Genomic DNA, 27,638 nt, shown 5'->3' with positions numbered 1-27,638 from the left:
TCTCGCGTTCTGGCTTCCCATCACTCCTGAAGCGCTTGGCCCACTTTCAAACCCAAAGCGCTTAGAATCCCTGATCTTACAGTGCACTTAGATTAAATCTGGGCTTTAGAATAAAACACTTCCTATGGTGATTCAGGTTGGGGCTGACTTGTTTTCCTTAGTTTGGAGTTAATCTACTCAAGCAGAATGAATAATGTAAAGACCTAGACCCGTGTGCTCTGCCTGTAAAAATGCTCATGGTCTCCAGGTCTGAGAGGGAATCTGGTTATGCAGCATTAATTGAGTCTGAGGGACATTGATGAACAGAAGTCCAGTCTGGGACTGCAGACGCCTGATAACTGAGGTCTTCTGAAGTTAATTCACTTGTTACCTGTTCGCTATCATTTAGTATATTGAGAACATTGTGTTGTTTCTTTAACTCAATTGATAAACTCAATACGCAGATTTTGAATAATTGAGATGGTCTTTAAGCTCGTTAGTGTTATCAAGAAAATATTTGCCATCTCATAATTTCTGCGTTGATTAGTTTTAGTATGTTACGAAGCCTTCATAATTTCCATATTACATTCCCGTGTATATTATTATATATTTCCAGGCTGAATTGTTTTTTCATCTTTCCTATTATTTTAATCTATATTATGGATGTTGCTCTGAAAATTCAGGATGTTCTCGTTAATGTGAATGTTTTTGTTAATTTGCTAAATTATCTGTTTGCACACATTCTTAATTTTGTTTGACGCTTTGCAGAACAGCGATGCATATGTTAACACATTCTCCTCTTCTTTTTCACATTCTAGGTCAAAGTGACAGCGACACCTGCCTTAAGAACACATCAAATAGACAACTTTTGCTTTTTTTTTCTTCTTTCTTAAATGTCTTAAAATTATACAGTGTCTTACAAACTGACTGAAAAAGAAAGAAAACAATATTTGACAGTTGAACCTCAAAAAGACTGAAACAATCACTCTGGCCTTTCCTTTGTCTCTGCCTGGCAAGTCCACACAGGCTGGGGAGAGGCCTTTGCCGGGGGGGGGGGGTGGGGGGGGGGGATGTGAGAAGACGCAAGATCGCCATCCTGTGGCCGCGCACTCCCAACGCTCCCCAGATCTCCACGCTGACTTTCTCTCTTTCTAGCGGCAGAGCAACCAGGACATTAAGGCTGCGAGTGACATCGATCCCGATCGACTTTTCCCCAAAGAGATCGAGATTCTGGACAAAAAAAAGGAACCGTTGGAATTGTGCCATTGCACTGACACTGCTCGGTGGTGACCGGTCGTCAGTTCTTGCCGATTAACACGATTAGAAATTCTCTTCGCTAAAGGAATGTTCATTAACTCATCGATACAACCTTAGCCACAATAAGGTGGTATCGGCTCTAGCTCCCTTAAACAAGTGTAGTGTCCACGATAAATTGTTAGCATGATTTCCCACGTGCTAACGTGTTGCCAGTTTTCGCATCTGCAACAGAGCAGCCATCTAACCTTGGGCCGTCAGGCAAAAAAAAAAAAAATGGGGGGGGGGGCTGATCACTTGAAAAAGAAAGTGAGGAGAATTGCTTTTCCTTTCCTGAGGTTGTATTTGTCCTGAAAGTGCCAAGAACAATGACAGAAAACGGTCTTTTGAAAAACAGTGGATGTTTCCCACAGAGATTCTATTTATTTATTTATTTTCTCTGAAGTATGGCGGTGGTTTTTTTTTTTTTTTCAAACAAAGCCTTTGTGTATTTTACGTTGGCTATTCTTTCACAGATGGGTCTCTAACATCCATTCAGAGTCGGTATGGGATATGGTGAACTCTGTTTGCGTGAGGTGTCAAAATCCGTGGCCTATTTAACCACTGAAAGCATTACTTTTACCGGAGACATCCAAAAAGGCAGACGCAGCCGCGGTCCCAGAAAAAGACCGCCATCGCTTCCTGCTTTTGTACGGCAGCACCGAGAGTTTCGTCAAACGACAAAGAGAAATGTAACTCCTTTACATTTAAGCCGTTTTTAAACGTGTAACAGTGTTTACTCTTTTTATAGTTCATAATTTATTATGTTGTGTAAGTGGGCCTTTCGTTCTTCTAACTGTACAGGGGGGAAGGGAGACGTGGGCAAAGGTGACTCACGGATAGCGTGACATCACAAGGGGGCGGGGGTATGTGGTAGAGTTTGTGCCGTGACTGAGAATATTGTGCTTCTTGTAGTGGGCAGCACAGAACCCTGGATCCCACCCGAACAGATTCTGTGCTTCCGTAGCGACACTGGGTGTTTCTTATACTCATGATACAAGCGGGTCTCAAAGCCTACATCATTCCATCGTTTGACTGAAAAATCTCCTAGAGACTCCTAATATTGTTTTTAATTCCTGGCATAGTGTGAAAGCAGAAATAAAACAAGCATTAGGTATGAATGCATTAGCTACACTGGAAACGAATGGGGTGGACAAGCCGACCTCCTCTTCGCAAAGTAAAATTGTGGCTTTGTTCTTATTCCTGACATCACCTCTCCACTCCTCTAGTCAGACTTAAGTGATACATTGAAGCTTAAAAGGATCTTCTCAACCCCCAGAAAGTTTGCTGTGTGATTAGATTTGTCTCAAGCCGATTCATGCTATTAACAATGGTGAGTAGGGTCCAAGGCATAATATAGCAAATCACTCCCTCCACTGAATTTCTCCATCTATAATTTAAATGGTTCATTAAAAATGCATACATTCGCTGTGCATAAATCTCTCATTTGATGTACTAGACTGCTAAGCCTTGTAATTGTGGCCCAGTAAGTGTGTGCTTGCAAATGTGTCCGGATAAGTAGAGGTTCTCTGCCGTCTGAGTGTTAATGGCTTGAGGAATGAGGTCTATTTTTGAATGATACCGAATGCTTTTACGTGCTATTGTTAACATTCCAAACTGAGAGAAACAGCTGCTTATCCCGACTGCGGCTTTGGAATCTCCATCAGAATGTCTCATAGACGTGCCAAGCTGTGTACTCACTATGATCTATGTACAGTGAACCTGAGGTAAATCTTCTGCCCCTAAAGGCACAACAGACAGCAGTGCATTCTGGGACTTTTAAAGCAGTATTGAACCCGAGGCATACCCCATAATAACTGTGGTGAATGTGGCCAAGACCAAATCACCATTTAGCCAGCACAAACTGGGATAAGAATATCAGACAGGGTTCATAGGCCTACTGTGTGAATTCGACCTACAAGCTTGAAATAGTATACCTACTATATTGGAATTAACAGTGGGTAATGTCTTTATCAATTTCAGATTCTACACTGAATTTATTAATGTTATTAATGTTTTGGTATTAGACGCTATACAATTGCAATTAAAGAATGAAACAAGAGATATGTGTATTGGTAGTTAGCTACACAGACTTCATTTGTGAATGAGCCATTGTCAGCCTGTCGTTAAGTCATTTCTTTCTGATGTGTGCCCCTTGCCACTGATTATGCGCTCTCGGTCTGTCCTAGAATGCACCTTGGGGTCTCAGACACACGCCATAATTTCAAAGGTCCTTGTTAGCGGCTGAGAAGGGAGAAATATCCTCTGATATGCTGCACCACTCACCAAATGGATGCCACTGTACGTGACCCTGTGTCAAAGGCAATAAAAAGCAGCGAGTCACATGCACGCTTGCGCCAACATAATGTCCATGCAGTTTGACCCTCGGTCTGAGTCACTGCACTTCATTGTGCTAGGAATGTAGTGTAGGCAATGGTTCTGAAGCAAAATCATTCAATAGAAACCCAGGCAATACTGCATGACGCTTCTGCCAAGGTAGGTCTCCTGGATTAATATGTCAAGTCACTGTTACTGTGTCCCAACACCTTTAATCTCAAATCTGATGCCAGGTTGTAAATAAGTCAACATGAACTCTTAACAGGTTCTCATATTTTGTGATATATACAAGATGTTGTTTGGATCTAAATTTCCAATTAGGCTTTTTTAATGGAATATGGTGCACTATTAATCATTTCAACATTACTGACAGCTTTGTGATATGCTATTGCAGCCAGGCACTATTCTTTCAAGAATCATCCTTTAAAATTTACAGCAGTTGTTTAACCTGGGTTCAGTGCTGACTTCTACTTTAAATTAGTTTTAGCTGTTTTCTATTTCTGTTTTTAAAACAACTGTAAATATAATAAACTCAGACTGTGGAAAAAAAAACATTTTCCTTACTGTCTTAATCATTTATGGCTGTCTCTCCTTTACTGTCTTTCCACCAGAATGGAGACACAAGTGTGGCAACCATTTTGCAGGCCCCAGCCAGCACCCTTCTGAAATGAAGGGGGTGTCAGTAATCCCAGATTCCAAAGAGCAAGGTTGAAACTGCCTCAAAACAGTTGTGCTTTGCTGATGAGCAACTTTGAGCTGCCACTGCAGGTTCTCCTCCTGCATCTATTTTTGTTTGCCTTGCTTTTTCTAAATGGACTTAGTTGGTATTTACTGTTCAAAACTACTCAGACCCCACTGTGCTGAGTACAATGCTTTTGTGGGAAGGTATTGATTACAGTACTGTGGGCATACGCATGCTGAATCGCGTGTAAGTTGAGGCGTTGTTTTCCTTCCTTTTCTTTATTTTTTATCTCACAGGTAAGCCTTTCACCGCACCAGTCTTGCCTATTACACCCACCGCAACTCAGCAAGATGCACACATTGCTCAGTGTCACCACAGACGAGGAGACCTTTACAACTTTTGTTTGCAAACAAAGCCCATCCTTTGACAAAAAGAAACTCAGTATCACAATGGAAACAGGATATTCTGGACATGAGGAAATGGCAAAAAATGCTCTTATATAATAGATATAAATGTACCAGAAACATGATAGAAAGGCAGTGGATTCACTCCTTGATACCATATTAACTAACTTACCCACCTAAAAATCAATAACAGAAAAGTTATTGTTAATAAACTCTATTTAAGAAGACTTACACAACAGTCATTTTTTTGTTCTGTTCATGCTTTGTATTTGGAAGATTTATGGCTTGCTTAGGAAGAAACTCAGCGGCGTCGCCTGATGACTGATTCAAGCCTCCGACTCTTTTTGGCACGAGCTGAGCACCATAACCACTGAGATGCAGCGCCATCCCGGATCTGCACCTCGAGGAGAAGAGGAATTACGCAGACTGGGAGTCGGCTGCGACGGGCTGTGTCATCCACGGATTAACAGGCTCATACCTTGTGGTTTAATAGGCTGCATTCATGCTGCTCCCACCTCTTTATGGGGGTGGGGGAAATCATGGTTTTCAGCCAGCTTCAGAAACTGTACAAAGTAAACCCAATTTAATTTAAACAAGGCCAATGGGACAGAACCGCAGCAGCTGAGCTTTTGGGTTTCGGCTCGCATGGCTTAGGTGGGCTATATTTTACAATGGGAAACAGAGCTACAAGAGAAGTCTGCTCCTGGGCCAGCTCTGTGGAGTGATTGATAGGAATAAAAGCTCGGAACATTGCTGAATTGTGCGGCAGGACATCTGGGACATTTCCAGCCTCCATTTTGCTGACAAAGGCACTCATCCATTGTGTATGTCTCTTTTCAGCTTCAGTCGAACACGGTGCCCAAGCTCAATGCAGTCGCTGCCATATGTAGCTTTAAAGTAATATTCCGTAAGATCTATTATGAGTTTTTTTTCTTTTTTTTATTCACGGAAAGCAATTGCCACAGTTTCAGTTTGCAGCAGTGCTGAGTTGCCTGCATTTTGCCTTCTCTCTGCCTTTTAAACACAAAATGCCTCCAATTTAGAAAAAAAAAAAAAACAAGGGACAATAACCAGAAGCCCTCAGTTTCCAAATGCAGTGGCCTGGTGTGGTCTGTACAAGCCTGCGGGTAGGCCGAGAAAGCCTCTGTATATACTGTAAGGTTTCACCTCTCTTTTGCTTCCTAGTTTCAGCTCATCCAATCATGTGCAAGACTATAGAGGCCAGAAGGGCTGACAGGTTGTGATTGAATGACTGCTACTCAAACTGGTACTTCAAGTCAAGAAATAACCAGTATCTAACCCAGAATAAAATGTCATATCTGCAGGTAGTGACACATCTTATTGGTCTACTGCTTGATGAAATAAGTTTCAGAATTGTTGAATTAAAAACACAAATGCATTTTAAAAAAAGAATAGGTCTGAAGATGAAATTAACCACATGCTTCTATATCACTGCTAGAATCTCTTTGTGCAGGCCAATTACCATGTGAAAGACAAAATAATTTGCAGGAGCTTTGCCAAATTTAGCATCCAGTTTCTTGTGGTATGACCTCAAATGAGTTAGTGCTGTTTTTCCATTATAAGAATAACCTGAAAGCTATATTAAAGTGGTTTGTTTCAACTTTGTGCACCACCTAATATAAATTCATGTACTGAATCCATACTTTGGAAATTTACGCAGCTTTGGAAATAAAATAACCCTAGATAGACTGAATTGCATTTTGATGCACTTATGGTCTGCCCCTCCAATAATGTCTCCCAAGACATTATTAAACATTTAACTACATATGTGAAGCTACATCTGAGTTTTTTTTTAATAGTGTTGTGGTTATTTTTTGAGGTAAAGAAAATATTACATTTGCACTGTAGCAAGGCATGTCATGATTTGTATCCTTTGAAGTATGGTATGTTTTACTTTAACTTTTTTTTACAAGTTAAATTTTAACTTGTGAAATAAACACTTCACCTCCCTAGGTCAAAACTTAATGGTCACTACATGGCCAAATGTATGTGGACACCTGACATCCAATATCTCATCCAAAATTATGGGCATTAATATGGAGTTGGTCCACCCTTCACTGCTTAACAATCTCCACTCTTCTGGGAAGGCTTTATACTAGATGTTGGAGCATTGCTGCAGGGATTTGCTTCCATTCAACCAGAAGACCATTAGTGAGGACGGGCACTGATTGGACGACAAGGCCTGGCTCACAGTTGGCTTTCCAATTGATCCCAAAGGTGCTGGATGGGGTTGAGGTCAGGGCTCAGATAAGTTCTTCCACATCGTTCTTGACAAAACCATTTCTATATGGACCTCGCTATGTGCCCAGGGGCATTGTCATGCTAAAACAGGAAAGGGCCTTCTCCAAACTGTTGGGGGGGGCATAGAATCGTCTAGAATGTAACTGTAAGATTTGCCTTCACTGGAACTAAGGGGCCTAGCCCAAACCATGAAAAACAGTCCCAGACCAAGGGGTGTCCAGATAGCTTTGGTCATAAAGTATAGCTCGATAGTTATCAGTTTGATCTTTCTACTTGTGGTACCTGAGGATAAATCACTGGGCAGAGCTCTACGTGTGCATCCTTCCCTCTGTCCAAAAGACAAGAATGGGCACACCCCCAAGAGTCCACTTAGCCTATGAGAAATCAACAAACACACGTTGATTGTCGAGTCAGCATGGTTCTATTAGCCCACTGTGGCCTATTACAAAGCTAATTTACCCAGAGCTGCTCTAAACAAACCATAGCCCTGATTCAGCAGCTTTTTTATTTCATCATTTTCCATAAGTGATTTCGGCCGCTACAATCCCATTCGCCGTGATGTAATAACCAATTAGAACTGTCTGAGACATCATGTCGGTATGGAGAATTAGCCATCACCAGTGACACCAAAGATAATGGAAAACTGAAAATTTAGCTAAACAAGTCATGCTCACAGAATTGCATTTCATGATATGGTAGCCTAGAGTAAATCAGAAAATGTATTTAATCAAATAAAAAAAGGTATCTATCAGATTACAATTAATAAAATATTTATATAAAGGTTCATTTTTTGGAATTGTCAATTGCATAGTCAAAGGCACTGGCAATCTAAATAACAGGTCTGACTGGGAAGATACGCGTCAGTTTTAAGATTAGTAATGTACTGCTGAAGTTTAATCTCAAAATAATTGCACATTATCTTTAAGACAATTGACTTTGTATAAAAAAGACGATAAAAATGTCAAATGTAACAGAAAAGGCTAAACTAGCTACAAATCAGAGATAACACCGAATAAACCCCATAGTAAATATATAATCTCATCTATTATTTTCTACAATATTACATTTGCATACTAATTAATCAGAGCAATGCCACTATTACAACAGGGAAGTCTTCCAAACAGAATAGCTGGACTAATATGCAAATCATCTCTATTTATTGGCTGCTAGCCAGGCCTGAAATAAGTTACCTACTGTATGACTGGTCCAAATTCAGGATGACCTGCAAGTGTTAAATCATAGTAATGCAATTTAAAGAACTAAATGCAGTATGCATTTTCCGGTAGAAAAATTATGCACAATTATACATAATTATAATGATAACAGATTGCATTTAAATAACACAATTCAGTTTAATGGGTCTCAAAGTACAACACTAAAGAGAGAGAAAAGAGGTGACTCACCTCAACCACTCGTACCAATGTGTAGCACCCAACTGAACAGCTGCTCCATTTCACCGGAATGCTTCCCTCCTCATTTAATTGCTAGGGAAGGAAAGCTTGATTTGATTCAGACAGCAGCAGGAGTCAACAAACGTTGACGTATTTAAAAGTTAGCACATACATTTATCTGTACTTAGGCCAGTAGCTTTTATTTATAAATCCTTTTTACAGCTTGGAAATGTTTAAATTAATCACCATTAAACTATTCAGGTACTTGTATAACAAACAGAATACAGAAGCTGACAAATATATATATATATATATATATATATATATATATATATATATATATATATATATATATAACACAGCTTTTATATAAAGTGTGTAATGCTTACTAACATGAGGTCAATGACCTCAATTCAGTGACTTCACAGAAGTGACAATAGTCTATCACTGCAATATTTTCACTGTGTTCTAGACATTACACAGGATTTATTCCCAGTAATACTGGTCACTTCCACGGGGTCAAAAGATAGATTTCTCCAGTGTTTGAACAGCGTATGGGTTTTATTGCGACTTCAACACAGTTCTCCATTACAGCTTGATTCAACTTGGTGTTGAGATAGCGATGTGGTCCTCTACTGCCCTCTAGTGTCTAGCCTTTCACACATGGCACACTGCTCATAGCCTACTGAACTTGGGGGGGAAACAGTCATTTTCAAACTGGTCTTATTTTATTTGTTTATAATAAACTGATATCATGTGTTTCCATTAATACAAGCTATTAGGCACTTAATAATTTACATTTTTGCATGTTGCAGATGCTCTTATCAAGAGTGACTTACACAGCTTACTTTATGTTTCATACAATTCACTTACAGAATGCACATGGGTACAACAATGTTTCACCTGGGAATCAAAAAACCTTGTAAGCCCAATTTTAACATGTTACAGCAAAAACATCCCTATATTGCTTGTGAATGCATACTTAAAGCCCATGGTAAAATACAACAAAACAAAAGAACATATAAAGTAAAAAAATATATATTAAAAAAAGAATATAATAAAATAAGCCATCGTGTTTCATTAATCAGTGCTTGAAAAACTGCAGGAGGCCAGTGCGGCCCATACACACTCAGCAGGCATAAGTAATGAGCTTTTCCACTCAATATGTATGCCAGCAGCCATGCCACCCTGTCAGTGTGCTGAAGTCAAGTTACTGTGGGCTTGGGAAAGCTTGGGAAAGCTCAAGGGAAAGCTGTTGAAGAGGTGCTGTTTGACCAACAGAGAGCACTCTTCCATCTGGACCAAAAATTGAAGATGCTGTTATTCATATAGAGATGTAAGACAAAGGTCCTGGTAACTATGGTCATTAAAGACCCCATTGCATCCCATTTTTTCAAAGAGTAGTGGCAGTAACTTCAGTGTCCTGATCAAATTCCTACAAAGCTGTCTCCGGCCACCTAATTATCTTAAACATTTGATTGGCTGCACAATTAAGTCCGCACTTACATTGATTCCCAAGCTCCTTATGCTGAAAGAGAAGTGAATTGCCAAGCAACCTATCAGTACAATTAAAATAAAGGAAATATGATGCAAATAAGAATCCTCATTATGAAAAGAAACACATATCTTTACGTTATCTTTGAATATGAACATATGGCCACATACGCTTTGTATAATGCCACCAAAGCAACAACTGTCATTTTCACTACAGTATTTTTTGCTGTAACATATCACCAAAGTTCTCTACCTTCACTTCTTCCCAGAAGACATTTATGTCACCACGCACAGTTGCTGCCGTGGATAAAATGTTGGATATAATGTCTCAAAGCTTTGCCTTGTTCAATCAACTACTGGTAATAGCAATTCCAGTCTATGTAAACGATGTGTTGACAGTTGCTCTAGCAGGGTTAATGTCCCCCAGTGTGCAACTCAATCTGGATCATTGGCCTGTTTCATCAGCAGCTGTCCAGGGGCGAACGAGTGGCAGACCTATAATTAGTCAAATTAGCCCACTCTGAATCACCCAGACATCCAGCTGATGTAGCTCCATTAACATAGTATTACAGAATCGTCTTATTTACATGTCCAAGCTGATGCACTTATATATTATGAAAAGAAGAAGAAGGACAATAAATTAATTAATTTAAAAGTATGTGGATGTGTGAAATGGAACAATTCGTTTCAAATAGCCTATATTTAGTTTTTAAATAATGTGGATGAACACACACACAAATAACCGCTGAAAATAAATCTGTCTAAAGCAGAAAGCAGTCTTTTAGGATTTTCAGGTGTCATCTACCGAAGAAATGAGAATATGATATGTATATTAATTTACTAGCCTACGCATAGATCGCAGGTCAAATGACAGAAAGATTTATTTAAAAAACAAACAGTTATCAACAATTATCACTAACTGCAATCATAATCATAGCCAGCAATCACGTATATCATAGGTGATTATCGTGTTTCTTATTTGAAAACATACCGGTTATACTACATTGGAAAATAAGGACACGCCTTTTATTGCGCTTATATTAGAGGTTATACAGAAGCAGTTGATTTCACCCCTACTACAAACGAAAGTAGCTGGTTCACCAGGCCAGTGTCATTACCTTCCTCCTATTGACTCATCTGTGATTGCAGGATGCTAAAGTTTTTCACATTTCTGTATATTTGCCGAAGGTGTGTGTCGGTGTTACAAGCGTCTTTTGTTTACTTTCCGTGACAGCAACACGGCTGTTAGCTGGTCATAAATAAGAGATGGATGGGTGACTGTCTGTTGAGAAAAGTCCAAAAGCTAGCTACTCCACGGATTTATTTTTCCTGACTGGGACCCGGAAGCAGAAGTACGATGGAGTCAAGATTCTCGGCTAACCGTAAAAAGATACCGTACTATGTGTATTTCTAAATATTCCCTGCCGTCGCAGTAAAGAAAAAATCACCACCACAACTCTTTAGGCTGGAAAAAGACTTTTAAAAACAACCGGAACTCAGTAGCCGAACCAGGAAGGAAAGAAGAATGCTTAGTCTCTATGTTGGTAAACAATCTCTAGTGGAGTTGCGTTCTGTTTGTGTGTGTCTGAAGTTGTAAAAAGAGAACTGTGTAAATGGGAAGTTAGACCTTGGTGATGGACGATGAACCCATCTGTCTGATTTTGTGTAAGGAAAAAATGCCGAGCCTTGTGAGCAGTTACGACGGGGATACTGTCAGCAATGTGTCCGAAGTGTCAGACGAAGTTGGGACACAAAGCACAGATTTTGTCCATGACAACAGAGAGACAGAAGTTATAATATCTGACGCGGTTCTGGAGTTTCACAAAGATAGGCTCGAAAGGACTGGTAGTAAAGAAAATACCGAAAGGGACAGTGTTAGAAAACCGACAGCTGTGGACATTTTAAGAAGGAATTTCGGGACACCCAGACCTCTAACTAATGTTGACAGCAACCCCGCGGAAGAACAGAAAGACAATCAGGATGTCTTCGTGGGTACAGATTTTAAAAAGCCAGTGGACAGCCAGGAGAGAGGAAAGTCCATGACGAGTGAAGCGAAACACTGTGTTTGCATTGGAAATGAGCAAATAAACTCAGAATACAAATCGGGATTAACGGCATCCGATTTGGATGAAGTGGATTTAAGTGAGTCGGAGGAAAACCGTGAGACCAAATTAAGAGGTGGAGACGACATTTGCCTGTCCACGGAACATGTTTACTGCACTGTGTACTGTATTGCAAACGATAACTACAGGAGACACGCCGATAATTTGGACGGCGAAGTAGACCTGGATGGAGGGGTAATGACAACAGACGTCGCAACCCAGCCAGTCACGGATTTGCGGCAGCAGGCTGACTTGGAGCTGGGCCACTACCCGGAACCTTTCACACTAACGAACCTGATTGATTCCCGGACGTTGAGCAACTTTTATAACGGGGAATACAGTGTGTCCGTTGTCTTAACTTGTCGCATCTGCCTGGAGGACAAAAATATCAAGCCGTTACATTGTTGTAAAAAGGCTGTGTGCGAGGAATGTCTGAAAAGATACATCAGCTCACAGGTAACGAATCTGAAGTAATGCGGCCCCCACTTAGTTGTACAGTCGTTCAGCATACTTGTAGTGTTCAAAATCACGCCTCTGTCCTTTGTGTAGCGCTTTGTCAGCATCAGCATGTGTTTTTTTTATCTTCGGCAAGCTATTTATGCTTTGTCATCTGTTATTGTTTGCCACCATACATAACATAGCCTATAGTATAAACAGCTGACAGTGCTGGGTAGCCTACGACATGGGATTTATTTTTGTCTTTAAGGTGTTGCCTAACCAAAACCATTTCTGAAATTCCATGTGTTTGTTTTGTTTTTCCATAGTTTTATTTCAGTCCGCGAATATTATCCCACCTGTTCAATAACGTCCGTAGATCAATGAACCCAACTTTTGCCAAAAATAAGGTCCATTTGGACTTCTGATTGCGAGAAAGTCTGGAGAATGTTGGACAGTCTTGTTTTTCAGATGGTATACTAGGCCTACTTGGTGCAGCTCTTTGCAGGCTTATTTCAGTGCCTATGGGCCTGTTTTTTGGAGCTTGGCTCATATATATGCCTCAAATATACATTTGTGCCTGTTCTTTTAAATATAAACTAATACAAACAGAGGGATAACATGAAATGAGATCTTATTAATACTCTAGATGGAGTCTGTAGTGTAAAATCTGCACTAATGTGGAAGGGTTGCAGTGCAGTGGTTCATGTTTTATGAATGCTTTTATTGAATCTCAATGTTTATAGCTCCTGCAGTCCCATTGGATTGGTCCACTAAAGTGGCTCACAAGCACTCACTGGTAGTATGCATATGTCAGCAGAATATTCACATTGTGTAGCCGCTTGGCCAGGCGCAGTCTGGCGCACCAGAGACGAGCACGCGGACGGGACCGGTCTGGAACGCGAGTTTGCTCTTTCTCCCTGCTGGAGTGATGACAGCGTTGTCCGTGGGAATAAGGAAAGACACGACGCAGCGACGGTTTAATTGACCGCAGCCATAGCAGAACTCCGCCTTTCCTGGGCTTAATGAAATCGCACTGCCATTCCGTAAGGCAGCGCCTAGTCCGGCGTCGGCAAGGAGCCCGGCTTCCTCCCATTGAGCGCGTAATGTTGTAATCAAGCGTTACTGTCTCGGCCACGTAGTCCTTCCCCATTTTAAACCTCTAAATTAGAGAACCGAGCCATGTGGTTGTTGTGTCCTTCAGCGTCACGCGGGGTAGGTCCTGTCGGCCTGAGGGCAAAGGCCTTGCCATTGTACCTCTGTCTTCCCAGCGCTAGAAACGTCCCCGTGATCTCCGTAGGAGACCAAAGATCAACCAGAGGCTGAGCTGCCTGATGTCCGAGGCCAGTTTCTTTCCGTTTGGCCGTACACCGTATGTAAATTAAATAATTAGGGGAAATAAAAACAGGGTTACAGTAAAAATAGCGAAGTAAATGAATCGTGATCTTGGGGTGAGCGAGTGTGTATATTTATGCATGTGTTTGCTTGTCTATATGTGTTTGAGTGTGTCCAAGCTTGTGTGAGTGGGTATACGTGTGTGTATCTGTCTGTTTTCACATATGTGAGTTTGTGTGTGTGTGTGTGTGTGTGTGTTTTCTGGCGTGGTGATGGAGCACATGTTTGAAACGGGTGGGCTGGTTGGCCGATTGTACTTTTTTCCCGTTGCGGGTTACGGGAGTGTTTAAAAACCTGTAAAACGGGTCCGTTGATAGCTGCTGTTGGAAAACCATCGATTCAAATGAGACTGTGCTGGTCTTAAGTGATGTAGGCTATTAGGGCTATTGTTTTTTTCTTAATGATGGTAATTATTTGTATGGTTTCTTTGATCTTTACCTCATTTTTGACCTGTTATGTTATAAACAGCTGTGTTTACTGATGCATTTCAGGTGAAAACACTTTGCTTAAAGAGTGATAAGTGGAACTTAAACTCGCAACCTCCTAGTCGCAACCCCAGTTTCTCTACAGTCGCTGCAAAGCTCACCAGTTGGTTTGGGCTCTAGATTCTGCACCCGAAGGTTATGGGATTTGTTGCTCAGTGGGACACTGTGCTCTTCATCTTGGCAGTAGGCCTACGTACGTGCAATTGCATGAACAGGGCTGCAGATTGCATCATACTGTGTGTGGAAGTCCAGACAGTGTATGAGGATGCTGACTAAACCGGTGAGTAATAATAACGAGAACTGCAGCCTGAAAGTCATCGGATGGGATTAGTCCTGTCTCTCCTGAGGTCTGCGCCGTGTCCTGGCTTTGCGTCCTGGCGCGTTAGGAGCGGATCGAGCGGATCCGCTCCGCTTCCCCTGGGGCCCAGCGCACGTGTGCGTGTTTCACAGCGGCTTACGCGACATCGCCGCCGCCTCGCCGAGCGGGCGCTTCGTCGGAGCTCGCGATAAACCCGCCCAGCTCTGGGGGAGGGCTGTGAATGATCCCTCACAGGCTGAGTGCGTGAGAGCGCACTGCGGCAGGCCGCGATGCCGAAGCTCCTCAGGCCCTGAGTCTCGCCTCGCTGCGGTCCAGATGCAGGTCTGAGCTCAGCCTAATGCACCCCCGGAGTTTCGCATTACCGTACCGGCCTCTAACGGACAGAGCGCCCATCGATCGCCTCGCCGCCTCTCGACTGTTCTTCCGTTCGCTGGGGCGTTCCTTTGATGCCGCCGTCAAGGCGAATGTAATTACGGCGTACTCGATTGGGCGGAAAACGTTTCGTCCCCGCGGTCGAATGCCCCGAATTTGGGGATTCGGCCGGGGCCCGGGCGGACGAGAGGAGGGGGGTCGGGATGCGAAAACGACTCTGTTCGAGACAAGCGCGTAATCTGCATGTCCTGAAAGGAGCTTCGGAGCGAAAGGCGCACTCGTGGAAACGGGCCCGTTTTTTAGTTTTTTTTTTCCGCTCGGGCCGAGGCAGACGTGGGCGCGGACGTCTCCTTTCATCTCCTGTCTTGTGGTAATTTCCTTTTGATTGCCTCCGACTCGAGGCGCTCCGCCGGAGGCCAGGAAGACGGGCCTTGGAGTCGCCCGCTTCCTTCGGGGACATTAAGCTATGATTATTTATGAATCCTCTCCCCAGATTTTCTATCACCTGAGCGCGATGCTCTCAGGTCCTGTGGCGGGCGAGCCGCCATTGCCTTTTCACGGAATCGAATGAGGAGCATCTCTCAATTTGCATCTCTTTTTTCCCCCCCCTTGAATAGAGCCGAGTCAGTGGTCCTGTCAGAGCTGGTGTTTAAGTTCCTGAAAAGCACCGCCATGATGTGTGATGCTCTCCATGCCCGGGCTCGGGATCGCTCTCATTGAATGCTAAGTGAGGCCTTTTCTGTGGGGTGAATCTGTCTAATGGGGGAGGGAGTGGTGAGGGCTTTTAGTTCTGTCACCAAGACACACCCCCTCATTGCCTGTGCATGTGCGTGCATGCACAAACGTGTGTGTGTTTGCTTGTGTGGGTGTCTGCCTGTGTGTTTGTGAGTATACATGTTTATGTGTATGTGTGTGTCTGTATTTTCACATGTGAGTGAGTGAGGGTGTGTGCGAGTGCGTATGTTTATGCGTATGTGTGCCTGTGGGCTTGTCTGTATGTAGGCTCCACATGCGTTTGAGCCTGTTAAAGCATGTGGGAGTGGACACGTATGCATCTGCCTGTGTGTGTGCTTGTGTGTGTGTGTGTGTGTGTGTAGCCTCTGCGTGTTTGCTGGCGTGCTCGTGTGTAATCTGGCTTTGGCTCTCTCCTCCGCCCTCCCCGCTGCAGTGGCGGGAGCGCTCCCTCGCACGCTGGAATTACCTCCGCCCCCCCATCAGAGCGGTTAGCCAGCCGCCGAGAGCCTACAGCGCCAGAACTTCAGCCAGCTGAAGGAGCGAGGCCTGGAGGGGCGGGGCACCGTCTTCCCTTCCCCCACTTCTATTAGGCCGTCTTCATCCTCCTGACATCCAGCCGTTCAGACCAGGCTCGCAGGTTCAGACCAGGGGCCGCCCTATCAGACGCGGAGGCGGAGTTCAGCTCGTGGTCGAGCCGCGCGTCGAATCGGGCCGGGGATTTCGTCTCGGTTCGGGCTCGGCGCGGGAAACAGACGGCCGCGCCGGAGCGGAACGGGGGAGGGGAATAATCGCGCGACCTTCTGTCAGCGCCCTCGCCATACGCAGGGCGGGGTTTTTAATTGTTTATTTATCGCGCGTGCTATACAAAAGGCCCCATTTCGCCTCGGTGCAAATTACCGACCATTAGAAATCTGCTCGGTTCTATTTTTTGGCTGAACCCGGGAGAAGAATTCCCGAAGCTTCGCTGTTGTGTTGCTTCTCAGGAGATAAATTCCCAAAGCTGCGCTGTTGTTTTGCTTCTCGGATCCGAAAGTGTTACGAAACTCATATTCCCCGCCCCAGGTAGCAGTCTTTATATAGCTCTCCATTATCTGAGGCTCGCTGGCTATCGTGTGTCTCTGTGCCGCTGTGAAATCTGGTTCCACCAGCATCACGGAATGGCGCGTATGAGCCACACCCCTGGGGAATCTGTCATCGCCGGTTTTTACCTGCCGTAGAGCGAGAGCAGCGGCCGGGTCATCGGAGGCTAGGCAGCGAATGGCACGCGTGCGTGCGTACCCAGGGGAGTCCGCGAGGTGGGGAAACGCATGTCGGTTGTTAGAACGCCGGTCCTGAAGGAAGAGTTCGGCGGGAACCTAAGATGTAACCGGGTTCCCTGGTCCCCGGGGGTAGCCTTCACAAGCAAAGGCTCTTACTCTGGGCCATGTCTCTTTAGCATTGTAGCTTCAGCTTTTCACACCTTGTTCACTAGCATTTAAAGCCTGACCTCACCAATGGCGCTTGTGAACCAAGATCCAGAACTTTATTTATTTATTTTACTGGGAAGGCTCTGTTCTTAGTCGTGTTTAAATGTAATGAAATTATTATTTAAAATGGCTCCTGTTAGAATTCCTGGCTTTTTGCTGCATCTCCCTTAAATCTCCTCTGGACCTCTTAAACAGTAGCCTATATACCACTCTAATATCAGGATCCCTTTTACAGTTGCCTCATTGAGATTGAGCATCTCGCTGATGTGCTTTGAGTGTCATTCTCAGGTTACAGCAGGTGTGGGCTGTTGACTTAATGTCATCTTCATTCCACAGTGTGAGGTTATGTCACGCTAAATAGAGGTGAAAGAATCTCTTACTGCGCATTGTTTTCTCCTGGGCGTGCCTGTGTTCAGCAGCAGCTCTCCGTACTGATACAGATGGCCTCACTTGACTGCAGCGATACAGCTCTGTGCTTGACACTATGTAACCTTTCATATCTTCTGCATGTACAGAGGTAAAACAGGAAGTTTCTCGGGTGGATAATCTCACCTGCACACTGCCTGTACAGTACAATGAGAACCAGAGTTGATAGCGTGCAGTTACATATGGCACTTTTCAAGCAGGGCATTCAATGCACTTTCCTCGGAAATACAATAGAATAGCAGAAAACATACACGTGTAAAGTTAAGCATGTACAGTTAAAAAAAAACATACAAAGGGCTTAATAAAGGAAATACAATTATTGGGGAAATAAAAACAGGATTACTGTAAAAAGAACTGAACTGACGTAAATCATGTGATCTTTGACTAAGCGACGAGCCCAGTTCCTGCTGCGTAATACGGGCCTGTACGCGGTTCCCAGTTCAGCACTGTGGCTGTACGTGGGCAGTTGCTATGGAGTCCTGTACGGCGCTGGACTTTTTTAATTTTTTTTTTCCCCAACGTTGCTTTCGGTCAGTGTTCGGGCGGAGTCCGGCCCCGCGGGGGGTACCGCTCTGCGTCACTCGCCCCCGGCGGCACGGGGATTAGAGAGTTTTAGGAGCGGGAAGAGGCTAATCCTGGCCTCTCCGCCCGGTCCTGGGAGGGGGCGCGCCTGGGCGCCCTGGGCAGACGGGGGGGCTAAGCTCCGCTCACAAAGGAGGCCTTTGACTGGAACACCGCGCTGTAGTTTTCCACGCGCCCCCCGGGGGGCCGTCCACCCGGGGGGTTCTCAGGGCAACCGCCGTCCCGACGCGTTTCACGCGCTAATGACGGTCGCGTAAAGACGACCGAGGCGAAAGACGGTCGCGCTCGGCCTCTTTACGGGCGAGCGGAGGTCGCCGAATGTCCGTGACCGTGTCGTGAGACTTTCGTCCGCCGAAAGTTACGAAAACGGCCCGCGGAACGTTCTAGAGTACCTCACGCTGACCTACTTCCTCAGCCAGCCTTCCAATAAACTGACCCAGGATCAGTTCATACGGCACCTCCCTCTGTGTATTGTAAGTAGGTTAAGTACACACAGGTAGTGTACACATAGTACAGTGTGCTGTGTCACATACACATTGTACACTCGGTTGTGTACATATTGGTTTCTCGAAGGTTTATTTGTGCTGTTTGCGGCACTGGGACGTGTTTATAATAGTGCCCGGTCCTGTTCTTCTTCAAGTCCGACATGCTGTTGTGTACACCGCTTTTCTGAGTCACTGGGGGTGTGTGTCAGTTGTGGACGGGAGCCAAAATGACTTGACGATGTCATCACAATCCCCCCCCCCCTCTCTTCCATTGTTCATAGCGAATGATGCACATCCTCCTTGCTCAGGTCAAATGAATGTCCAGGCCACAGGGCGAAAAAACCAAGGATGCAAAATGGCGGTGACTGGTAACAGTCTGGGCCTGTTTGTTGAGCGGAGGGGGGAGGCGGTCCTCTTAAAGAGCGCTCTTTCCCCTCCCCAGGTGCGCGCGGGCAAGGCGGACATCGTGTGCCCCATCACGGAGTGCAGCGGCCACCTGGAGGAGAACACCATCGTCAGCCACCTGGCCAGCGAGGAGGTGGCCAAGTACCGGTACTTCCTGGAGCTGGGCCGGATCGACTCCAGCACCAAGCCCTGCCCCCAGTGCAGCCTCTTCACCTCCCTGAAGACCCGGAGCCTGCAGACGCCCAGCAAGACTGAGCAGAAGTACAAGGTGCGCTCATCTGTTCCGTCCTTTGCTCCGAAACAGCATCTTTGGATTGGTGACCGCTGATATCATGTGATATTGCACTGCAGGATGTTCTCTTGTTTCCTATTGGCCAGGAGTTGACGCGAGTATGCATGCACGGAAAAATAATTAAAATATGTTGCAATTTCATGTTGCAAGGAAACGCGTACCTAAAAATAGACACGTGCCTAAGAATAGATGTAATGAAACTGTTGCGCAATTTTAATCTTTTTGCTGTGCTTGTGTACCAGTTATGCTAACCCCCCACTCTTGGTGTTTGTTCTGCTGCAGCTGATTATGGGTCAGTTGCAACAGAGGTTTTAAATTTCAGCGTAACGTGGCGGCAAAATAAAGGTTTATGTACTGTATGCCTCCCCTGCGTCGTCCTGCGTCGAGCGCATTGCGCTGTCTCATGCTGCGGTACAGTTGGGACTATGGCCCTGTGCTAATTATGGTAGCAGACTGAAGAATAAAGACTGCGCTGGCGTCTCCGAGTCGTAATGATGCTGCAAATTACACGTTAGGATATAGTCTGCATTATAAAAGGCCTCAGCACTGTCTTACCAAAACGTGGTAGTTGTCGAAATGATACAGTAGGGGCTGCCACCTTTGTCCAGAACATCTGCGCGGCTGACTCTGCTCTCCCTCAGATGGAATGCTTGCACAGATGTGCTCTTCACAGGGATGCTGAAGACACTCGTGTCATGTTTCAGGCAGCTGGTGTTTGTTGCTGATTCTGTGTGAAGGGAATGGGAGATGCATGTTTTGTTTAACCCCCGGTAGTGCCCTACCTCGATCCTGTCGGACCACAGCGCGGCTCTGCTTGTTGTCGTTGCCGCTTGGCTCTTCATCGATTGGCTGAAGCGGCCGATTACTCCGTTAATTCGCCTTGGCTGGTTTCGCGGGCCCCAAAGGAAAACAGGGAACCGCGGACTCACGGGGACGGGGGCCCGGGAGACGCCCGCCTGACCGACCCATCTCACGCCGTTCTTGCGCCCCCCCCGGCAGGTCCAGTGCGCCCAGTGCCAGTTCGTGTGGTGCTTCAAGTGCCACTCCCCGTGGCACGAGGGCCTGAAGTGCCGGGACTACCGGAGGGGCGACAAGCTGCTCCGCCACTGGGCCAGCGTCATCGAGCACGGCCAGAGGAACGCCCAGAAGTGCCCCCGCTGCAGGGTGGGTCACCGCCGCTTCATCCCGGCCGTGTGGGGGGGAGGGGGCGGACGAGCCAAGGCCGGGGTCGCCTTTAGGATGAGCAATGCCCTTTAGAGAGCAGAAACATGCAGAACTGATTTGGCGATTGAGGGATTGGCCACTGAGGTAAATTCTAGGACCAAAGGAAAGATGTGACATCTCAAGGGTCTTATCCTACTAATCAATAAATAATTTTAAATGCAGAGTTAACTTGCGCACGTACCACAGAAATTGCTAACAGCCATCATAAGATGGGTTGCATGACCCTGGAGTGGACAAGAAGTTCCTGTTCCTTTTTCGATATTTTGAATAAAAACGCAAAGTGCAAACCCTGCATGAGCTTTGCAGACAGGAGCGCTGGGCTTTCCAAAAAAAGCTCACAAGAGCAGCCTACTTTTACTGGAACACCAGGATGAATTCATCAGTATTTGGAAGAAAAATCCCTCTATATATGGGATGTGTAGGCCAGGGGTTTTTTTCTCCACTAATAAATTCATGAGAAAACACATTTTATGTGATCTAGCCCTTATTAAAATATAGCCTGGTGTTCAAAGCATGTTCAAATATTGAATCAAAAAGTTTTTCGCCATAGGCCAAAACGTGCAGTGCATGCATCGTGTGCAGTTTAGTTTGACTAGTGCTAATGTCAGTAGGAAGTGTGCTATATCTAGTATGTTATTTTTTATTTATAAATGTCAGCATCTAGTGTGGGAAGCACAGATGTGGTATGTCTCTTTTTGGAGATGTGATATTTGTGATGGTGATGGCGTACTAGGGACTGAACTGTACCCTCCGCCCGCCCTCGCAGATCCACATCCAGAGGACGGAGGGCTGCGATCACATGACCTGCACCCAGTGCAACACCAACTTCTGCTACCGCTGCGGGGAGAAGTACCGCCACCTGCGCTTCTTCGGGGACCACACCTCCAACCTGAGCGTGTTCGGCTGCAAATACCGCTACCTGCCCGAGAAGCCGCACCTGCGCCGGCTGGTGCGAGGGTCCGTCTGCGGTGAGCTTCCAATCAGAATCCAGAGCAGAGGTCATGTGACGCGTGGACTGGTGGTCGTTTCTGCCGCCTGTGAAAAGGCCTGTGGGTGTTATACTACAGCGCTCGGGTGGACTTAAAGCGAGTTAAGTCTTGTCTGTTTGCTGAGGTGTGGGAGTTTTGGTTGAACACCTGTCCACTGCTCAGCTGTTGCGTTTGGGGTGACATGTGGTCACTGGTGGCTGTGGGGGTGAGTGGAGTCATCAGCTTTGCAGCGCACCCCCTCCCCCCCACACCAGACCCCACCCTTTCAGCTGACGCTACCTCTCGCAGGCACTGACGCCGGCCATAAATCCCTTTGCCCGGCAACAAGCTGAGAATGCTGGGAAAGGATCATTAGGGTTTTTTTTTTTTTTTTGCAGTCATTTCTCTCTGTTTGCGTCTATGTGATCAGTTTGAACAGAGAATGCCCACAAGTATTTGGAATGCTTACTTGCTCAGCGCTTAGTGGCTGGGGTTGTAGATGCTTAACACATTCAACCAAACCCTGTCCCTGGCATGTTTTATTCTGTGAACAGGGCGGGGTTCTTTTATGTCTGGAATGTTATGATTGGGCTCTTCTTAGAACTGGGTTAACTTTGCCAGCTTGTAGGCCGTGCGCAGAAGATGGGCATGTTCTGGCCAAAATGTGTGCCGGATGCTGGCCCGGACTGACCCGGCTCAGCGACCGTGATCTCCGCCTCCTCGCTGAGGACGCGGTGCGCTCCCCGGTGCCGGTCTGCGCCGTTTCCGTGGCGTCGGCGTTACCGAGCCCCGCGTTCCCACGAGTTGCCAGGCTGGACGTGCGGCGACGCCACGTCGCTGCCGGCCTCTTGGGGAGTGGGTGCGGTCACAGGGCGTTGCGGGCGCAGGAGGGGCGGCATGTGCTCCGCGGCACGTGCGCCAGGCTAATCCATCACCGGAGGTTACACGCTGTCATTTCCTGGCTGAAATGCACATGGGGTGAAATAAATCAAATTAGAAAAACGCATAAAAAACTTTTTGTTATGTTGATTTCTTCAATTTTTTTGCTTGCGCAGCAAAATCCTGTGTTGCCTCAATTCTTTTTGATGGGCACACTTTTAGAGTTGAAAGTTCTCATATCAGAATAAATAATTAATAAACACCAAAATTATACCATAACAGGCATTGCTAAACTGAAAGAGTCAGTTCCTGCTCATGGTACCTGGAATGTAAGCATAGAATTGTAACTTAAATGTATTAAAGTACAAAGATATAGTGGTAGAATATCAAGTGCAGCCTTGTAAATGTTAATGTACTGATTATTTAATATGTGGGTCATGAAGGAAGGTTCCAATTTAAATGTATGTTTAACTCTTCTATTTTTTCCCCTCTAGCGAGTAAAGTTTTGGTTGCGCCCCTGGTGATTGTCCTTGTGGTGGCGTTTGGAGCCGTGGCCCTGGTCATAGGTAAGAACATAACCCTGTTTTTCACACAATGTGCAGTAACGAGCAAGCTAACTGAAACCAGCGTCTGACCCTGTGAAATCTGACTGGAGAGCTGGGACAGTTGGTCATTTTTCTGTGTGCTTTCATGCGGCTTTTCGCTAAACAAATTAGCCTGGCTATCTCTGCGCATCACAAGTGCATTCTGTGTTGAAAGAAGCTGCATGTGTACCAGCTAACTTGTCGTCACAGTCTGACTGATGGATCTTTTCTGGAATAACAACAGTTTACAATTGTAATTCACCTATTTTAAAAATATTTTATACATAGTAAATGTAATCTCTCTTTCTTAAAACCCATTTTAGATAACATGGACAGCCCCATATATCAGAGTGCTGGCTGCAGGGATTTAGGCCTTCCATATTGTATAATCCTTGCATAAGGAATCTGGCTTGCGGTCAGTCAGATTATGTTTCTGCATTGGCCAGTACTGCGCACAGTGCTGTTGCCTGGATTACTTACAAGCTACTTATGCGTGCCATAATAAATTATAAGCTGCTATGCCGATTTGCAGCCATGGTTGTGATACTGGTGGTGATTGTGAGGCCGGTTTTATGCAGTACGTTTTTTGAGATTTCTCAGGTTCAGGTAGAAAATGGTTCCAAAATGAGTGCAGCTGATGTTATTATTTGCATTTGCGGAGTTATTTGCATTTTCAGAGATATTTGCATTATTTTTTAGTTTGTCCGTTTTTCCATTTGACATGTAGGATTCAGTAAGTATTTCAGTTTGACCTGTAAGGAAAAAGGAAAAAAAACGAACATTGTTATTAAAATAACTTAAATTTAAATAACATTAAAATAACTGGGGAGACAGAAAGGAGATGGAGGTTTGAGGCTGGCCAATCGCTGTGGTGTTAGACGCGAGGTCATGTAATCCGAAGGCTGTTTCCTACAGTACATGCGCTGAGTGGTCAGCTCATAAGTACAACAGCTGCCTTGTCAGCATGACGTCTAATTTGTTTACCACTGCAGTAGCTGCTGAATTTGTTTTTGCACCTGGTTTGTTCTCTCTCTCTCTCTATCTCTCTCTCTGTCTCTCCAGTCATTACACATAACCCTCAGCTGTGCCCTCTCTCTCTCTGTCTCTCTGTCTTCTCTCTCTCTCTTCCTCTCTCTTGCTCTCTCTCCTTGATTCTCTCTCTCTGTTTTTCTCGCTCTCTCTCTCTCTTCTAACCCCCCCTCCGTCCCTCCTCCCCCCAGGCCTTGTTGCTTTCCCCGTCTACTACATCTGCAAGAAGAGGAGGAAGCATTCTCAGGGGACCAGACACTGGCTGTGGTGAAGGAGTCGGCCTGGGAGGGACCGAGCCCGGGGGGGGGGGGGGGGCGCCAGAGGAGCGGAGGGACCGCCACATACCAAACACCCACCCCGCCCAGGAACCGGGGAGTTTCCACAACCGCCGCCCTCCACCGCTCACGGATTACGGTCCGCGAGTCCAGCCATTTGCCCGCCGGACACGCCAACCCCGCCCCCCTGCCCCCGACCGCGTCGCCCGGCTCCGTTCCAGAGCGTGCGGTCCCGGCGACCGCGCGCGGTCGAGCGCCGTCGCGAGGCGGCGGTCTTGTTCTCTGGTGGCCACGTGATCACTCCCCCTGTCCCCCGGTCGCGCGCGGGGGGCGCGGTTCCGTTCGGGTTCAAAGCAGTTCACTTCGGGAAATGAACCGTTCCGCCGTTCAGGTCATGACTATTGTCTCATGAGTATATTTTCCACGCATTTCCTGAACTGACTGCGTTAAAATGAAATTAACCACGACTCTGATCGTAAGCGATTATTCACTGACAAAAGAATTGCAAACGCATGACTGTGAGAATCAGATCATACTGGCTAGAAGGCAGAAAGGATGTAGCAGATGGTGGACAGCAGGAATTGTTGCAGAATGTAGCATTTTACCCATAGATATATGAAAAAGGGTATTACAACAGAGGATACTTTATCCTAATGGGAGTGTCTCAAATTAATCCTTTTTTTTTTTTTCCTCCTTGCCTCAGATGGGTTGTATTGTAGTGGGAGAGGGTGGAGAGTGAGTGTACTATTTATCTGTTTTTTTATTATTATCGGTCATTAAGCTGGATGTCTGATATGGCCGGTCACCTGACCTGCTTTTCCCGCTCAAACCCCAGCACTGTGCCAACTCCACCCCTCTGGCAGTAGCACCCTTGCCACAGTTCACCTGAAAGCCATTTTGCCATGGCAGGCGAGAATTGCAAGAGCACTTGCAAACGATAGCTCAGTAAACATCAGTGGTAAATTTGGACAGATACAGCCAAAGCAGTTACCTGCAGTGGTACTTCCCAGGTAATTATTATTATTTTGTTAAATATGTTTTTGGATCAATAAGCGGGTTATACTCAGGGATTTTTTTTTTATTGATATGCACCTGTTCCTGAAAAAAAACAATCTATGACATTTCCCGATTGTTGTAATATCCAGAGATAAGTGGTTTTGCACAAGCACACATAGTGGCCACCCAGAAACAAGCTTGGTCCTCCTGTAGAAATGACTTTTACTTCCTGAAGATATCTAGTGGAAACGCAAGTGAAACGGAACTTATTTATTCTTTAAAAAAATCACGTACATGGACGTTTTATTTGTTACATTTCATCCTTAGATGGGTCCATTTTAAGTGTAATTTCCTCACTGTAATTCAGCGAAAGCATTATCCTTTGGCTTTCGCATATACACTTAAGTAACAAGGAGCAACCGTCTTCACCAGACCTGATGTAGGTTGTTTCGGTCACTCTGATGAAATACTGTATTGGTAGTTACTTATTTTATGTGCTTTTTAATTCATTGTGAGAATTCTGGGCAGAGGATTTGTTTGAATTTGGTGATCGTGTCAAAGTTGCTGTTGTTACACTGCATGAAACATTGACTTTCCTATAGTCTTCCACACTATAAAATCTGCGATGCAAGCTAAGCGGCTGAAATGTATCATACACTATGGCTATGTGCAAGTCTCCTTCCTCTCTCTTTGCACACTTTCCCTCCTGTCATTCCTGCCACATCAGAGATTGCCGGTCCAATCAAACGTCTCCTCAAAAATCAATTGAGCACTGATATTTAGCAGGCTTCCAGCCTATATGTCTGGCTTTGTATAATAATGTCTTCATACTGTACACATGCAAGGCAGCCATGTGCAAGACAACTGTCCATTTTCTAAAGGAAGCTCAATCACAGGCTGAAGGCAGCACACCATTAGAGAATGAGAATCCATTTAGCATATTTGCATACTGTGATACAAGGATTCAGTTACCGCTGGCTAACGTTCACAAAAAATTAACAAACTCACACCGATTGTATCTCAAGTGACAATCGGAAACTTTCTCATTTCATAGTTGCCTTTGGGCAAACTTCTGAATCTTTTCAGTTTCAGTTTCTGATTTTAAAATTTTAATTTTGTTTTATTTGCTGCATACTCGTGACTGGATTCTTCAATGTTTGACTTTAGCACAATATATGCAGGCATTCATGTTTTGACAAACACAGTTTGGCGAGTTTGGAACTGAACCAAAAGTGGTTTCAGAAAGAGATTGTGCCATCTATAATTCAAGGCCATTGTTTTATAATGGAAAAGCTAAAATGGGTGGAGCTTATTAGCGGAAGCATTATCACCACTTTTTCCCTTTTTGACTGTAAAGACAGTTTTATTTATATTGAGAACATGATTGCCAATTGAAAAGTTTTCAACAACTTTTGTAATTGTTCTCAGGGAGTGTTGTAGCTGTTAAAATTGCTCTCGTTCTCCTTGAATTTGAGACAGGATTTGAATTTGTGATAAATTGTAAAAAAAAAAAAATCAGGTTTTTTTCTGTCTCCAAGTCACTTTATTCGCAGTTTAAAATCTAGTTCCTAAATGTGTTCATTAACATTTAGCCGGGGGGTTGGGAGGGGGGAGGGGGGAGGGGGGAGGGGAAGCAGGGGGCTGATTTTATTTGAGCAGTTTATTTTCAGTTGACCTTAAAGCAGTCGACTGGATACACGACGTTTAAATGGAAAATGCAGTGTTTTTCTGTTTACAGCCTTGCTTTTTGGATGTGTTGCCATGGTTTTCGGCTGACTCGCTGTACCCAGGCCAGCTGTGTTGAATTATACTCCGCCTGTACTGGGAAAGGCTTGCTCTTCAGCCCTGAAAGTGCCATTGTGGCGTGGTTACGGTGACACTCTGGTGCCTTTTTCAAAGACGATTCACGGGATTTACCTTCGCGTTGCTGTAAGACCTGTACTTTTAACTGTCAAGAGAACTTGATCTCTAGTTTAAAATTTTAGCACAATTAAAATGGTCAATTCCTACAAATCTACTTGTGGTAGTCGGATACAATATAGTATATGTACGAATTAGTTCTCTACATAAAATATACTATATTGTACATGACATAACATCGGTATAATATAAATATGTAACTACCACCAAATGTAGAGATGTGCATTCGTATGTATGTGTTCATTTTTTAAATAACTCTGTGTACGTATACTCTGCCGTTACTGTTATGTGTGGTTCTTCTGTGCTGCTGCACTTTATCCTCATGGAGTTCATGTAACATTTTGCAAACCGCGACTGTGCGTTGGTCATGTGTAAATTGTGGACTCATTAAACATGGCTGGCTGAATGTCAGATCGGAGCCA

General features: G+C 44.9%; 2 protein-coding genes and 1 long non-coding RNA gene across 3 annotated transcripts in view; 2 read left to right on the top strand and 1 right to left on the bottom strand.

Annotated features, from left to right (window-relative positions):
- Positions 1 to 4,158, top strand: part of nkain2 (sodium/potassium transporting ATPase interacting 2) — a 107,912-nt gene extending 103,754 nt beyond the window's left edge. The window contains exon 8 of the mRNA XM_064340117.1: positions 798 to 4,158. Coding sequence (XP_064196187.1) covers positions 798 to 807 — 10 coding nt within the window. The 3' untranslated portion in view covers positions 808 to 4,158. The remainder of the gene's footprint in view (positions 1 to 797) is intronic.
- LOC135257411 (uncharacterized) overlaps positions 1 to 11,070 on the bottom strand; it is a 16,859-nt gene extending 5,789 nt beyond the window's left edge. Inside the window, exons 1-2 of the long non-coding RNA XR_010330649.1 lie at positions 10,961 to 11,070; positions 8,361 to 8,441 (exon numbers count right to left, since the gene is read on the bottom strand). This is a non-coding gene — a long non-coding RNA (uncharacterized LOC135257411). The remainder of the gene's footprint in view (positions 1 to 8,360; positions 8,442 to 10,960) is intronic.
- On the top strand, positions 10,920 to 27,638 carry rnf217 (ring finger protein 217). The gene is made up of 6 exons (XM_064340115.1): positions 10,920 to 12,400; positions 19,087 to 19,317; positions 20,341 to 20,505; positions 21,332 to 21,533; positions 22,907 to 22,978; positions 24,217 to 27,638. The coding sequence occupies exons 1-6, from the start codon at positions 11,477 to 11,479 to the stop codon at positions 24,294 to 24,296; spliced, it is 1,674 nt and encodes a 557-aa protein (XP_064196185.1). The 5' UTR covers positions 10,920 to 11,476; the 3' UTR covers positions 24,297 to 27,638.

The sequence above is a fragment of the Anguilla rostrata genome, chromosome 6, assembly GCF_018555375.3.
Source record: "Anguilla rostrata isolate EN2019 chromosome 6, ASM1855537v3, whole genome shotgun sequence".
Lineage (NCBI taxonomy): Eukaryota > Metazoa > Chordata > Actinopteri > Anguilliformes > Anguillidae > Anguilla > Anguilla rostrata.
Note: the sequence above shows the minus strand (reverse complement) of the source record. Positions and strands in the feature narration are given on the sequence as shown.